At 48.4% G+C, this 15,215-nt stretch overlaps 8 protein-coding genes across 8 annotated transcripts; 3 read left to right on the top strand and 5 right to left on the bottom strand.

Moving 5' to 3' along the window:
* Window positions 1-4,299: 4,299 nt before the first annotated feature.
* SEPMUDRAFT_114928 (endonuclease/exonuclease/phosphatase family protein) lies at window positions 4,300-6,200 on the top strand (the record flags this gene model as incomplete). The annotated part of the gene is made up of 2 exons (XM_016901117.1): window positions 4,300-4,722; window positions 4,785-6,200. The coding sequence occupies 2 exons, from the start codon at window positions 4,300-4,302 to the stop codon at window positions 6,198-6,200; spliced, it is 1,839 nt and encodes a 612-aa protein (XP_016763981.1).
* A 291-nt stretch (window positions 6,201-6,491) lies between these two features.
* Window positions 6,492-7,513, bottom strand: SEPMUDRAFT_38332 (alpha/beta-hydrolase; the record flags this gene model as incomplete). The annotated part of the gene is made up of 2 exons (XM_016908702.1): window positions 6,492-7,150; window positions 7,213-7,513. The coding sequence occupies 2 exons, from the start codon at window positions 7,511-7,513 to the stop codon at window positions 6,492-6,494; spliced, it is 960 nt and encodes a 319-aa protein (XP_016763982.1).
* Window positions 7,514-10,015: 2,502 nt separating this feature from the next.
* On the bottom strand, window positions 10,016-10,183 carry SEPMUDRAFT_38346 (uncharacterized protein; the record flags this gene model as incomplete). Its single annotated transcript, XM_016908703.1, has 1 exon — window positions 10,016-10,183. One exon carries the CDS (start codon window positions 10,181-10,183, stop codon window positions 10,016-10,018), a length of 168 nt encoding a protein of 55 aa, XP_016763983.1.
* Window positions 10,184-11,456: 1,273 nt separating this feature from the next.
* SEPMUDRAFT_106058 (uncharacterized protein) lies at window positions 11,457-11,924 on the top strand (the record flags this gene model as incomplete). Its single annotated transcript, XM_016900607.1, has 1 exon — window positions 11,457-11,924. One exon carries the CDS (start codon window positions 11,457-11,459, stop codon window positions 11,922-11,924), a length of 468 nt encoding a protein of 155 aa, XP_016763984.1.
* A 276-nt stretch (window positions 11,925-12,200) lies between these two features.
* Window positions 12,201-13,216, bottom strand: SEPMUDRAFT_124051 (uncharacterized protein; the record flags this gene model as incomplete). Its single annotated transcript, XM_016901876.1, has 1 exon — window positions 12,201-13,216. A coding segment is annotated over exon 1 (151 nt), but the record flags the coding sequence as incomplete, so codon positions are not given.
* A 247-nt stretch (window positions 13,217-13,463) lies between these two features.
* Window positions 13,464-13,944, bottom strand: SEPMUDRAFT_147628 (uncharacterized protein). Its single transcript, XM_016904424.1, has one exon. It carries the CDS (start codon window positions 13,837-13,839, stop codon window positions 13,504-13,506), a length of 336 nt encoding a protein of 111 aa, XP_016763986.1. The 5' UTR covers window positions 13,840-13,944; the 3' UTR covers window positions 13,464-13,503.
* Window positions 13,945-14,020: 76 nt separating this feature from the next.
* Window positions 14,021-14,674, bottom strand: SEPMUDRAFT_147629 (uncharacterized protein). The gene has a single exon (XM_016904425.1). The coding sequence runs from the start codon at window positions 14,513-14,515 to the stop codon at window positions 14,141-14,143; it is 375 nt and encodes a 124-aa protein (XP_016763987.1). The 5' UTR covers window positions 14,516-14,674; the 3' UTR covers window positions 14,021-14,140.
* A 132-nt stretch (window positions 14,675-14,806) lies between these two features.
* On the top strand, window positions 14,807-15,112 carry SEPMUDRAFT_114931 (uncharacterized protein; the record flags this gene model as incomplete). The annotated part of the gene is made up of 2 exons (XM_016901118.1): window positions 14,807-14,917; window positions 14,975-15,112. The coding sequence occupies 2 exons, from the start codon at window positions 14,807-14,809 to the stop codon at window positions 15,110-15,112; spliced, it is 249 nt and encodes an 82-aa protein (XP_016763988.1).
* Between the last annotated feature and the right edge of the window lie 103 nt (window positions 15,113-15,215).

The following is a 15,215-nucleotide window of genomic DNA, read 5'->3' on the forward strand; positions in this document are numbered from 1 at the left end:
TCGAGGGAGACGCAAAGAAAATTGCGCGTCAGTTTCATCGTTGGCAGCGGCTGAATTTCGAGGATCAACTTTGCGCTTATCAAAAGATACAAGACGCTGAGGTAGAGGCCTTGAAGCAGCAAGCAAAGGAGCAAGCTGCTCTAGATGCTCAGCTACTTACTAAGAACTAAGGTAGTTTCTATCCTTAGTATATAGTAGCTCATAACTATAATCAATTGGTTAGAGCTTCCCTCATTATTCTGGTAATCCCTTTTTGATTGGTATATATGGTCGGCATATATGGTCGGCAGCTGCAATAAACATAGAATATATTCCTATCAAATTCTACGCTCTAGGAATCAGGTAGTAGGTATATATCCCTTATTAATATTTCTTTCTACTATTTTGTAGGTATTCAACTCGTATTATGTAATACCTATTGCAATACCTATTGGGTATACCCACTGGGTTTTTACCGTTGGGTTGTACCCCGCTTATAAGCTGGGTACCCAGCTTATTTGTAGGGTTGGGTATTTAAGTTGGGTTGTACCCAACCCATACCCAACCCAACCCATGACGAGGCCTAATTGACCTAATCTTCCTTATTAAACCTAAATCTCCTCTCCTCCTTAGAGCTGTTTAGATCTAGCTCTTAGTAGATAGGGGGTAATATTAGGTTTTGTATCTATAGTTATAGTTCTTAGGAGTTTTAGAGTAATTAGGCAAGTCTGCTACTATCCTAGTTTAGGGTTTAATATTAGACTTTTATAACTACTATTATTTTCTAAGGTTTTGGTTATAGTTGATAAAGCTCCCCTTAGGATAGATAATTCTCCCCTTAAGGTTGATAGTTAGGTTCCTAGTAAGAGTAGGGCAATAGGGTAAATCCAGTTCTAGGCTTCTAAGAGGAATAGGGATAATTCTCCCTTTAGGTTTCCTAATAAGAGTAGGGCAATAGGGTACTAGTTCTAGGCTCCTAAGAGGAATAGGGAAATAGGGTAGGGATTCTAGACTAAATACTAGTATTAGTTATATATTCCTAAAAGTTCTCCTATTATAAGAGCTCCTCCTAAACTAAAGGAATCTTAATAGATAGTAATAAAAGTATAGAACCAAAAGTTGTATACTTATTAAACTAGATATAAGGAGAGAACTTAACTTTATAGATCTACCTTTAACCTATCTTGTTAAAGTAACCTCTCTAGAGAAGGTAGTTAGTAGATAAGTCCTCCTAGAACCTAATATACTAGTAAATTTGAGCCCTTAGGGCAAATTTCTAGCTAGATAGGAGTTTGTTATTATACTTATAGGCCTTATATCCAAACTTCCTAATCTTAGTTAAGTCAATTAATAGGTTACTAAGGTCTAGGTCCCTATAGAAAACTTAGAGAGGGATCTCCCTAATAGTAAGGTTAACTAACCTATTAGTAATCTAGCTGCTTAGCCTAATTATAAAGTACTATAGCTTAATAGGAATTCCTAAAGCAATAATAATAGCCCTTGCTTTAGAGAAAATAACCTTATTAGCTGCTTTAGTAGTTCTATTCTACTTAGCAGTCCCTAGGGTAGAGAAATACTATCTTATACCCTCTTATACTGCCTATTCCTAGAGGGCTTTATTCTAGAACTCCCCTCCTCTATTAGAGAACTATAGGGTAGGTTGCTTCTTATACCTGTTCTAGATATACTTTAACTATTAAGTAAGCTTAGCCGTAGTATCTCCTTTGTTAATAAGGAAGATAGGCTAATGTCTTCTTGTCTTTGTATAAGTAATAATTATAATATATTAGTACCTATAGAGATCTAGTAGACTGATTTTCCTAGAAAGATTAATATAGACTTTATCTAGTGCCTTAAGGGGCCTCGTCCTTAGTATCCTTAAGACAATCCTTTATAACTTTAACAGTTTGTAGGTATAGCAATAGGTAAGTTCTAAGGTATTAAGTAGCTCGAGTCTAGGGAGTGCCTTCTTAGTTTGCTTAAGGATTGATTTACTAATATAGCTAAGCCTCTTATACTAGAGAGTGCTAGTTAGCCTTTCCTATCTTACTGCTAGTATAGCAATTGTATTAATTAACTTCTTAGGCTTAAGTATTAGGGAGTTGTATAGGATTAGGACTCTATTAGTTAGGGTAACTAATCTAACCTACTTTCCTTCCCTTATAAGCCTATATAATAGCCTATTAAGGTAGATACTAGTAGATTTATAGATCTGTTCTGCTAAGATAAGGTTGCAATCGGACTTAGGTAAGTATAGGGTATTCTAAATACGGATCTTAGTCTTCTTACCTTTGTATTTAAGGTATATAACAACCTCTCTATAGTAGTTAATAGTACTAGTCCTAATAGCCTAGTAGAAAGAAGCTAGTTCCTCTATTGCCTTAAAGGTATAGAAGTACCTAATATTATTAATAAACGTAAATAATGTACTAGTGTCCTATATATAGGTTAACCTAATAATAGTCTTCCTTACAGCTACTGCTACTAAGTGTATTAATATACTACTATAGGCAACTAGTTAATTAGAGTTAGAATTAGAATTAGAGCTTTTACTATTAGGCTTTTCTACCTTAACTACTCCTCCTACCTTAGACCCCTTTTCTACCTTAGCTACCTTCTTTGACTTGTCCTTCTTCTTCTTCTAATCCTTAGAGGCTAGTTTAGGGTACTTAGTATAGTATCTCCTATTAAGGTAGCTATAGGTATAAAGGGTATATTTAGTATTAGGATCCTCTATTATAGGTACTCCTTCTATAACTGTTGCCTATCTCTAATATACTAGAGGTTTCTTATTCCTTAATAATATAATCAATTCTTCTAAAGAATAATTCTTAGGCGGGTATATATACCGCTAACTCCTAAGCTATTTATAGGAGCTAATACCGTTATAAAAGAGTATTTTGATTAACAGTAGTCCTAATATAACATTACTAGCTAGGTGCCTAATAGATATATTAGTCCTATTTATAACTATAGCTCTAGTATTAGTATCCTCTATAGAATTGGCCTAGAAGTACTGTTCTATAGCTCGTTAATAGGTCTAGAGCTAGTTGTTGAATTTATTATAGTATTTTAAGGTATTACTCCCTAATAACTTAATATTCCTAATCTGTCCTAGGGTATTATAGATATTAATAGTAATAATTAGTCTAAAGGTAGCTACTACTATATTATATAGCTCCTTAGCTGTCTTATCTAGGCCTCTAAAGTTTGGCCTAAGATTAGTAGCTAATCTTTCTATAATAATTCCTCTAGTAAGGTAATCTCCCTTTATAAAAGTAGCAAGATTGGTTTTGTATATTGTATTTATAGTATTCCTCTCCTCCTAAGTAGCTATTATACTTATCTCTAGTAGTATTAGCCTAACCTTTGTATCCTCCTATTCAAAATTATAAAAGATATAACTAAGAACTTCCTTATTAGCTAGGGCACTAATAAGGATGTTCTTCTATAGCTCGAATAGTATAGTTTTGGTAAGGATCCTATTAGTCTTCTCTATCTTTAAAGATATAATAATAGAAGGGAAGGGGGGAAAGGGTAGAAGGGGAGAGTAATATTAATATCCTAGTAGGTAGGTAATTAGGTAGCAGTTATATAGTAATATTGTTTACTATAACCTCTGCAGGTTCTCTAGATTCTCCTAACAATAGTATACTATATCCTTTTAAGGGAACTATTAGTAGAGTAATTAGAGAGTCTGAATAATTACTATTACTTTAAAGAAAGTTTTGATCCGGGCTTATAACCTATTGTAACTTAGAAGGTATAGAGCAAAAGGGTATAATTAAATGTATATAATCTGTTTAACTACTGCCTCTTTAAGGCAGTGTCTATATCTATTTATACTATTAATACTATTATACTACTAATGCTATTATAATGATTTTCTATTAATCTCTATATAATCTCTATATAGAGATTTCCTATCTATCAGAGATTTACTACCCTCGGCCTTAGCCCTCGGCCTAACTCGGCCTTAGCCTCCTGCCATCCAGGGATCACAACACAAACTTCCTATCAGCTACGAGGCCATAAGCAGTAGGCCAAGATCAATGCCACTGCTGACAACTGCGCAACATGCAAGGCACACAATCTCGGCCAAGGTACGATCGTCGCGCCCTCCGAACAGGTGGCGACCAGTGATAAGACTCTATCGCAGCATGGGCTTCATTCGCTACGGACGCGATTTGGCTTGGGACTTGGCTCTGCGAGTCTCGAATAGGCAAGTCAACCGGACACTCCAGTAGTATATATGAAGATGGTATATGTCAAATTCGGTCGTCTAGTATACAGCAGTACCTTAGTCGCAGAGTCTACATCATGTTCTCTCTCCGCACATTCAGCGCGGTCGCTGCACTGTGCGCAACTGCTACCAGCCAGCAGGTCAACCCTACCATTTCCCAGATCAACGGCAATAAATTCCTCTCGCCATTCAACGGCCAGAATGTAACTGGAGTGCGCGGACTGGTGACCGCCAAGGGACCGCAAGGCTTCTGGATTCGGTCTACTACACCCGACAGCGATGCCAGCACATCCGAGTCGATTTATGTCTTTGGCACTGAAGGGCTCGCCAATGCCACCGTGGGCAACGTCGTCTCTCTCAATGGCAGAGTGACCGAGTTCCGTACCAATGCAGCCTATATCTTTCTGACCGAGATTGACCGCCCAACCGACATTACCACCATTTCCACTGGTAACGCCGTGGTTCCTCTGGTCATTGGACAAGGAGGCCTCAATCCGCCTGTGAGTACAACATTGATCTAATGTGCACGGTGCTCAGCTCCATACTGACTGACTTCCTACAGACCGAGCAATTCAGTTCGCTTGACAATGGCGACGTCTTCGCCGCACCCAACAATCAAAGCTTGATTTCTGTTGCCAATCCAACTTTAGACCCTAGTCAATATGGAATCGATTTTTGGGAGAGCTTGAGCGGAGAGCTCGTGACCATCCGTGGACCACGCGCTCTCAGTAGACCAAACAGCTTCAACGACACCTGGGTGGTTGGGGAGTGGAATACGACAGGCGAAAATCTTCGCGGAGGCCTGACCATGAGCGATCGTGATGCAAACCCCGAAGCCATTCTCATCGGCAGCCCACTCGATGGCACGACAAACCCCTCGACGACTCTCCTGGGTGATTCTCTCGAAGAGATCACTGGTGTGGTCACTCAGGGCTTTGGCTTCTACAGAATTCTCCCCACTACCATGATCCGAACCGTCTCGTCGAGAAGTCCTGCTGTGCCACCGCCTACCACTCTGGAGTCCAGCGGGTCCTGTGATGGTATCACTGTAGGCCAATACAATGTCGAGAACCTCCAGCCCGCTTCCGACAATCTCCAAGCCATCGCCTCCCACATCGTGGAGTACTTGAAAACCCCGGATCTCCTCTTCCTCCAAGAGGTCCAAGACAACAACGGCGCAGTGAACGACGCTGTTGTCTCCGCAGACATCACACTGACCACTCTCCGCGACGCCATCAACACCCTCTCCTCCAGCACCAACTACAGCTTCGTCGACCTCCCCCCCGTAGACGACCAAAACGGCGGCCAGCCCGGCGGCAACATTCGCACCGCATATCTCTACAAAGCCGACCGCATCCGTCTCGTCAACGGCACCGCAGGCTCCAGCACGCAAGCCAACGAAGTCCTCCCCGGGCCCTCCCTCCGCTACAACCCAGGCGTCATCGATCCCACCAACGCCGCCTGGGACGCCTCCCGCAGACCCCTGGCAGCACACTGGGAAACGGTAGGAAGCGAGGGCACATTTTTCACCTTCAACAACCACTGGACGTCCAAAGGCGGAAGTTCCTCTCTCCATGGCGACGCGCGCCCGCCCGTCAACAACGGCATCACGCAACGCGTCGCCCAAGCACAAGTCCTCGGCTCTTTCATCCGTTCCATTCTCGACGCGGACGCGAATGCAAACGTCATGTCTGCGGGCGATTATAACGAATTTAGCCCCGTGCAGCCTTTGCGGACGTTTACGTCGGTGTCGGGATTGCGGGAGTTGGATGAGGCGTTGGGGTTGCCTGAGACGGAGAAGTATTCGTATTTGTTTGATATGAATACGCAGGCCCTGGATCACATGTTTGTGAGTCCACGATTGGCTACGAGTGCGGGGAGTGCGTCGGAGCATGTACATGTGAATACGTGGACGACGGTGGATGCGCAGGCGAGTGATCATGATCCGAGTGTGAGTCGGTTTGATGTGTGTCGATAGGTATATATGTAAGGTATATCATTATAGACATTGGAAGAAATTTGTATTTCACAAGGTACCTATTATTATGATGATTGTTGCTGTGGGTTCATGTGAAATGATATAACCTAGGCCTACTATACCTACTGCTACTGCTGCGCATATGGTAGTAAAGCAGGCTCGGCCTCTAATCGTGGCGTCGCAAGACTGGCAAAAAAAGGTATTAGTATAGGTACAAGTAGTCAGCATTTGCCAACATGATCATGAATAAGAAACAAAAAAAGAAGAAAAAGGAAAAAAAAAGGCTGATACTCACAGAAACCCATCAACAAGCTCCGTCAAATCCTTCCCAAGATCCGTTATAACATCACTACTCATCCCCTCCGCATTCACGCGCAGACAAATACCCAAAGCATCCTTCCGCACTCTCGACAAGCTCGCCACTCCATCATGCTGAAGCGCATCCAACGCCAAACTGAACACAGGAGAAGAAACCGTCATAGTGACATGTGTCGTGAGTCGAAGAGGACACAAATCTTGCACTTGAATGACCGTAGCACCAGGCAATTGCGCGTTTTCCTGATACGGTGCAACGACTCCATCGAATTGGGTCCAGATGGAAGTGGTGGGCACGAGAGCGGTGAAATCTTTTGCGTGGAGGGCGCTGTAGTAGTTGCTGCCTGCGGCTTGTTGCCACAGTGCGGCTTGGCAGAGACCGGTTGCGCAGATGTCGGAGAAGAGGGAGTCGCTGCCGAGGAGGTCGATACCGGCGAAATCGGGTGAGAGGGCGATGAAGGCTCGAGTGATGTTTCGTGTGCTGGGGAAGTACTCGAGAGCCCATTGTGTGTTGGGGTTTCCTTGACTGTGGGCGATAACGGCGGGTGGGAGACCGCCGGAGAGGGAGGATAAGTAGTGGAGATTGTATGCTACGAACTCGGCATTGACTTGCATGTCTCCCATTGATCGGTTGGCTGCAATGATATCAGTCAGTAGGGTATTCCATATTATCGTCGAGCACATCAGGTCGACTTACGAATGTTGACATAGCAAGCTGTATAGCCGTTAGCCTTGAGGGCAGGCACGTAGCCCTCACCCCAAGTCTCTGAGCCAACGCTCGCTGTGCCATGAACGAGAAGGACAGGTGGGGATGAGGTCGTCGGATTGCCATTTGGGCAGGTCAATGCTGCTGCCAAAGTATCGCTCGAGACAGAAAAGGGCGCATCCCCGCTGAAGACGAAGGTCGGAGCTACGCGCTTGGCCAGAGGAGAAGCAGTCGTCAAGACGGAGAGGAGAGAAGAAACGCAGAAGAAGCCATAGATGCCAATCGACAGCATGTTGAACGACGTGGTGAGAAGAGTAGTATGTCCGTGGTCCAGTGCAGTGTGCGATCAGTAGCAGCTCGATGGTTCTCTTCCCAAGGGGTACAACAGACACTGTGCTGCTATATGGTATAGCCAGACCGACCTACCTACGATCACCTCGAGGAAAGCACCCACCTATTGGAAAAGCACAGCAAGTCTTCAAGAGAAGAGACTTCCACACTTGCCTGCGGGTGGCTCTAACCAGTTGAGCCCCGTGCCACTTTCCGCTTCAAGGAAGAAAGCGATTCATATCAAAAGAAAAGCTATGCTGGAAACAGGTATTATCCAGAGTCGACGGCAGCGAATAAACATGCATATTCTTCCGGTATGGGCTCCGTTGATACCACATTAGGAAGGCAGGCGATGAGTCGTGGTGTTGCGCCAGGGGTCACTCGGCGGTATTACAAGCGCGGCGAAGACAATGCTTGAGCAGACGGTTGGTCTGTGAAGACTCCAGAGAGGTTTTTTTCATTTCAGTGGCAATCCTACTGGCGCTTGAAGCTGGAGTGGAGTGGAGTGGATGTTGTGGGAATGCTATGGAGCGAATGAGGATGGAGAAGTGCTTCTTGGCTCGGCATCGAGGCACGGTATTGTACAGCTTCGAATGCAGAAGTCTTGGGCACTAAATTGGGTCTCCATCATGGTTCTCCATTCGCATCCTAACCGCTTTAGCATATGGCGGAACCGTACTCGATATGCCTTGGCGGGCTTCAAAAGAAACAGGAAGGGCCTCACCATATGCTGTTTCTTTGCAGTATAGGTAGACCTGGGTGGGAGATTAGGAGGAACTCGCCTCCACGACTTCCATTCTGTTCACTCACCCCCACGCCTCTAGATCACCTGTCGGGGTGCGTCCTGTTCACGTGCCACTTGCCCCGCTTACTGCCAGGATACATGTATCTACCTAGGTAGCCCGCTGTCCGGATGGACTTCAACTTCAGCTCCATCTTCTTCTTCCACCAACTTCTCATCCGACCACACCATCTGACCATACAGAGAGAATCAGAACGCGGAAGAAAGCCTACACACACACTCGACATCCTCTTCTACGCCCAACATGCATCCTACCTGTAATACTATGCTCTCACTTAACCGATCTTCTCATGAAGACTGGTCAGCTGACGCTTCCAGGCCCAAAATGCAACGCAGCGACCTCTGGCGGCAAGTCGTGTGGCTCGTGCGGAGCTGTTCGTGTGCTCTGACCCTTGACATATGTCTGCTATGACACTGACATCTTCATCAGAGCTGCCCCAACTAAAGCCAACAAGATTGATGAGTTGATGCCTCGAGTGAGCGAAGGGGGGATGGGAAGACGGAATTGATGAATTTACGAGGCACGAGATGATGCGGTTCATGAGGAACAAGGAACACAAGGTGCGCAGAGGAAGTGTTTTGGACACGAGGGGAGGACTCTGAGCTGCGGCCATGTCCTTCCGATGCCACTACGGCTTTCTCATTTTGGGGTGACATTCTTGATCCAAGCAAGCACAGCTTCTTAAGTCATTCACTTTATCAAGCTACCATACTACCTAAGGTACCTTACCATTTCGTGTATGTGAACTGTGGGCGACCCTTGCCTGAGGTACCTATGCCGAAGTGAGGTTGCCCGCGATCTTGGGAACCCACCCACTGCAGCGGATTTGAGGCGACCCGGGAGGCGTTGAGCTGACAGCTGCCACCTACATGTACCTCCTAAACCTACCCACTCGAGTGATGCTTTACCGCCAGAACCAGGTTGCTGGAAGCAGCACGTTCACATCTTCCACGGTCTTTGCCGCTCCGCTCGCCTCTGATTTTCAGCCCTTTAACCATGTGCACGCGAAAGGCACCGCAACGCAAGAACATCGTCACCTGTTGGAAGAAGCATCATTGGTCATCATCACCGAAGAGGGAGAAGAATCAGTAGACGCAGAAGTGAGGTGGCGCTGCCTTCAACGACGAGGAGAGATGGATACGGTAGAAGGGTTAGAGCAAGCTTCTTGCCTGTAAGAAACGGTATTGCGGTAGTCTGCGGGTGCTTGCCATGTTGAGGTAGGTACGGTCGCTGCCTGCCGCCTCCTAGCCCTAGCCTACTTGGCAGGAAGTCGGAGCAGGCGGGCAATCGGGCATCGAATTACAATTTCATGTTGTTTTGCGGGATCTATTTGTTACCGGTCCTCGCGGACAGTCGTCTTTCCTTCTCTTTCCTTGAACGCCAATAAATAAATAGAATAAATTAATCAAATCCCCGCCGCCCATCCGTCACCAATGTCTCAATGGTATCTTCCTTGTACACTCCCCCGTCCGGCCGGCCAATAAGGCATACGGCCTCTATCCTCCTTCCCAGACTCCACGCTAGATTAACAACATAACGCTGCAGCAATATCCTCATATAATTAAACCAATTGAAGGAATGTAATAAAATGCTGGGTTTCTGGGGAGGAACATAATCAGCATACATGTGAAAGAGAACAGACGGTATGAGCACGTACCTCCTCATGAAGCTTTCTGTGTGCATGGCCGGCAGGTCTTCAGTTTGCACTTGGCACACTCAAAGATGAACCAGTGAGGCCCCGAGTGGCACATGTTGCAGTTCCACAGAATCAAGGTGGTGTCTGACTTGATCATCTTGAAGGCGTGCTCGCACTTTCCTGGCTTTGCCATCTGAACGAACCGGTTAGCGAAGCCTTGGCCGGCAGTGGTGGGGACTGTACTCACTTTGCTTCTTGATCTCCTTGAGGGATAGAGGGAGAGACAGAGAGAGAGCGAAGGGGGTGCTGGTCGAAAGTGACGGTGAGGTGCAGTCGGGGTCCGGTTGGATGGACCACAGAAGCTCGATCAATGCCTTGGTAGTTGAGGCGGTCGGTTGTTCTCGGATAGCGTCGGCCGGTAGTGCGAAGTGAAGAGCACACGAAGGGGTGGTATGGTCGTCGAGGATGTCCGAACGGGTGGATGATGGGAGAGCTGAAACGAGCAGGCGGTCACGAAGGCTATATAGAAGCAGCTGCTGCGAGAGGCCGATGCAACGAGTTGGGTTGAGGTTGCGTTCAGATGCCTCTACGCTAAATCGCAGGCGGTCCTTTATGCTACCCAGTGGATGAACACCACGCACAGCCAGTGACAGGTCCGACGCACACCAGTCTCGTCGGATACAGACAGCACGAGATGGATTCGTCAAGAGGCAAGATCTGGTGATACCATGGAGGGCTGCACTGGTGCGACATGTTGCCCTTCTTCCTCGCCGTCCACCGCCCACCCGTGGTCGTGGCTCGCCCAAAGCAGCAAGCAGAGAAAACTGGTCGACGAAGCTAAGGCAACTGCGACCGGGCGTGGCTGACTCACCCCTCACCGCCGCGGCGGCTGGGTTGGGGTGTGAGATCCCTGCGCGCCCGCCCCGGCACTGGGCACCTACAGGTACTGTACTGTACAGGTACGGTAGCAGATGATGGCCCAGCTGCATCCCAGAATTCCCATTCCAGCAGTTGCCTGGTGCCAGTTGAGGCACTGACGGGATGGGAGGCGGCAGGCGCAAGTGAGGTGTGCTAGAGCAAGCTCTTCCAGAAAGGCCCAGAGGAACCGTTGCCCCGACACTTCACCTATCGGCTGGCGCTCCCAGCTCCCGGGCACCGGAGTGCAACACGACCGCAGGCCCTTCGATCTTGGTTAAGGTTTAGCGGTTGAGCCCTCAGATGCAGCAGCGAAAGAGTCGAGCGGATCTCCGATGGGCCCCCCGGTGGTGTCGTGTCGTGTGTATCTACTACTGTCGGCTAGTGACTCTGTATACTAGCTACTCTGTATACTACCTGTAGGTAGGAGGTACTCTGTATACTACCAGGTAGGTAGGTACTACTGTATGGTACTGCACACCGACGGCGCCGCTCTGCGACTGTACCTCGTCCTGTGCCTGCACGGATGATCATGAACCCTCATCAATCCGATGCTGCTGCTGCTGCTGCTGCCGCCGCCGCTGCTGCTGATGACCATCCGACATGCTCTGCCCGACGCCAGCTGGGAGTGCAGAACGGCGACGTGTCTCCACCATGTGTCCGCTGCGGCCATGGCAGGCATCTGTTTGCGCGCACGCAGGACGTCCGAAGAAGCTGTCGAGCATGGGGCATGGGCTCCAAACTACTGCCGCAAGGAGCTCCCTGCAGGAATCGTCGCAGGCGCCACAGACGCCGCCGAATGGTCCCTCGCAAAGCCAGCTCGCGCTTACAAAGGCGCCTTGTCACGGCGCTGCACGAATGGCATGAAGAGAGTGCGAGCAGCGGCAGCCTGCGTCGCGCATAATGCTGGCATGGCAAACTGCCGATTCGCTCACCGCCAGACGCACTCGTCAGGCAGCTCGTCAGTCGCTAGAATTCACGAACCAATCCTCTGTGATGGAGCAACGACAGGCAGGTGACGTTCCCCTCTCACAGTACAGGTACATGTACATGTAGGTAGTCCATTGCATTTGGTGGCAGCACACGATCTGAGAGATATGCGATGCATCACAAACTCCTCCCTCGTCCACCACACACCCAGACACACACACCCAGACTCCCAGACACACGCACACACACACACACACACACACTCACCCTCCACCACGTCCCGCTCATCGGCATCAATAGTCATGTCTCGAAGAGCCCGCCGTCACGCTAGGACGCGCCGATAGCACACCACCAGGCGACGCATACGACTCTGCCATCTTACATCATGGAATAATCATTGTCACCGTAGTAGTATGGACGTACCAGCGCATGCTTCTTGACAGACACCGATGCGCTCACGTCCCTGGTACCCGGTTGCAGACTGATTCCCCTCATGCAGCCACACCCAGACTCTGCGTAATGCTCTCGAGCCATGCATTCATCCGCTACATGTGACACACGGGCGCCCGTTTGGAAGCCTCAGGTGCAGATTGGAGTCTGTCGCTCCGCTACGGCAGTCGATACGATGGCGCTTGACAGATGCATCTGCCATTTGATCATCTGCAGCAGTGGCGGGAACAGGAAAGCCCATGCTTGGATTGTTCAAAGATTAGACAAGCGCCCTATCCACGCCATGAGATCTATCTCTTTGCGGCTATGGCGCGTGGAGAAGTAACCCGAGGAGGTCTGTTGCGTCGAGGACGCAGGTCCAGTGTGGGTTGGCCAAGGAGATCCTCGGCCATGGCATGATTCTTTGAAATTTGTCCTCTTTCCCGCACGGAATACCTACTGGGTACATAGGTCACATTGGTAACTCTTCATCATGACAACTTCAATTTCTGGTTGTACAGGCCGCTATGAGTGGTGACTCGTCGTTCACATATCGGGAAATCCAATAGTCAAGACTCCTTCCACATTGAGGCAACGGCTTGGCCTCGCCCATTCCTTGCGTCATATATCGATGCGTACCACGAAACAGACAGGCCGGAGGGTCGTGAGGAAGATACATGTATGTTGTTGACATGAGACTACCTACGTATCGACATCCCATTCGGTCAGATTGAGATGAACCTACCGACCGACCAACTCACGGAGAAATCTCCTGTCTACCAGGCGGGTGTAACGTCTCACGTATACCACCTACAACAATTCGGAAGTGGACCGAGCAGCCTGACACAAGCTCGCAATGGGCTTTTTGCGCAAATCGTAATTGCGCAACACAGAGACCACTAATGCAGGTACTTTCTCTTCGTACCCGGTCACTGGGTCGTGTCAATGCTCCTTCCACATGAACGGGACGATTTGCCATTCCAACGGGAGCAACGTGTGGATGTCCCAGCCCAGAACATTCTCAGACGTGCATATTCTGTGCATCACGCACGATGCGGAAGGATCCAGTGACAATGCTCTGCGACATCCCCCAAGTCCTCGCGCCGTACAGGTAGTAAGCAGGGAGCCTTTGGTGGGCAATATCAAACGACAGGCTTCGGCGACCAAGAACCCTGCGGCGATGAAGCAGAGCCTCGCCTGGGAATTGATGATGGTCTACTTGAGTGCTGCTTCGGCTGGTCACCGAGTTTGCAATTTCTCTTTCTGGTGGAGGTGTATATTGAAGTCTCCGGGTAGCAAAGGCTTTGGCAATCCACAACTCAGCACGATCACAGGCTGTTGCACGACGGACTGTACACTGCAGCCTGTCTTTCGCCGTAGCACCGGGTGATCCTCCACAGCGAACGTTCCAACCCTTCCAGCAGCTTCAAGTTCATTTTCCGCCCGGTGGCACATCATCTCGAAACTATGCCAAAAGCTGCGAAAAGAAAGAATCATAAACACTACTGGAGCCAATGCATGTCCAGGTAGCGATCCATGTGGCTTCCAGAATGTCACCATCATACTGACAAGCATTGCAAGAACAAATGAATAGCGCGCGGAGTGTGGCTAGTACAGTGTGGATGTCTGGTCGCCGACCATACCAGCGCCACTTTCGAGTACGATTCCATTGCACAAGTAATAAGGTCACTATATCGTGAGTGCCACAAGCACAGCAGCAATTGGCAGCTGCGGAATTTGTCCTGCTTCGAACAGCATCTGAGGTAGATGTCAACGAATTGCGGTTCTGCCGACTCAGAGTATTAGGCACTTACGAAAGTGGCTGCGAGTAGGGTGTATGTAACTGACTGTCGCGCAGAGTGTGGCTCGGTGGAGCTCATATGAGGCATCTGGCTTTGCAGTAAAAGCACGTAAGAAGGATTGATTGCCCAAACGGCCGAGACATAAAGAATGGATATCCGAATTCAAGTGAAGCAAGTGCGCAGCAGTAAAGCAACGAAGAAGTCGCAAGCACCGAGACTTGTACAGGAAATAACATTACAAGGTACTGGTCGGGCGTGAGGTGATTTTCGCTCTGCAAAGGAACTAAGATTGGCAAGTCTTGGTAAGTGGACATGTCTCGAAGGTGCATTTCTTGAGTCCAGTATACGCACACAATACGGCCAGAATTTGGAGACAAGAGGCCGGGCGAGCTTCTGGATCCAGTTAAGTCAAGCCGTCTCAATCCTCCATGGGAGATGTTACGAGACATCTTTTACCCCAATGCTGTCTCGTCTCGCTTGACACCACGTTGGAGCAGCTGGAACATACCTATACTGAGTGAAGGGGGTTTCTACGGCACCTTCACTTCCATAGCAACATCAGTCACTAACATATAGGAAGTGACTGTCGCGTTATCTTATAAGAACCGAAAAACAGCAATACTTCAAACAAACTCACAGCGATCCCAGAACAACAATCACCAGACAGCATAACATTGAGCGTTCTCCCTTCAGACACATAGTTCCCACAAGACTTGCAAACCCTCAACACAACAACAACCATGCGTTTTACCACTCTCACCCTCGCCACGCTCGCAACCCTCATCTTACCATCTCTCGCCGGTCCAGCAGCGTACGGGATTTGCCAAGCTGGCTGCTCTGCCGTAGTCATGGTGAGTTTTCTTCTCTCAGCTCGAGAAATATTGATCACCTGCTAATCCTGAATCTAGGCCTGTTATGCCGCTGGAGGTGCCACATGGGGTGCCGCCTTGGGAGCTACAGCCCCGCCAACTATCGTTGCTTGCAATACCGCTTACGGAATTTGCTATGCAGCTTGCCATGCCGCGATCTTTGCGCCAACTCCATGAATGGGAATGTGGAAGGATGTATGCGGGCGAGGAAGCAGGGAAGGGAAGCGGAGGCTGTGAGTGCGAAGAACATTGGGCATACCTGCCTGCCTGGCTGCTAGCT

This window comes from Sphaerulina musiva, assembly GCF_000320565.1.
Source record: "Sphaerulina musiva SO2202 unplaced genomic scaffold SEPMUscaffold_2, whole genome shotgun sequence".
NCBI classification, from domain to species: Eukaryota; Fungi; Ascomycota; class Dothideomycetes; order Mycosphaerellales; family Mycosphaerellaceae; genus Sphaerulina; species Sphaerulina musiva.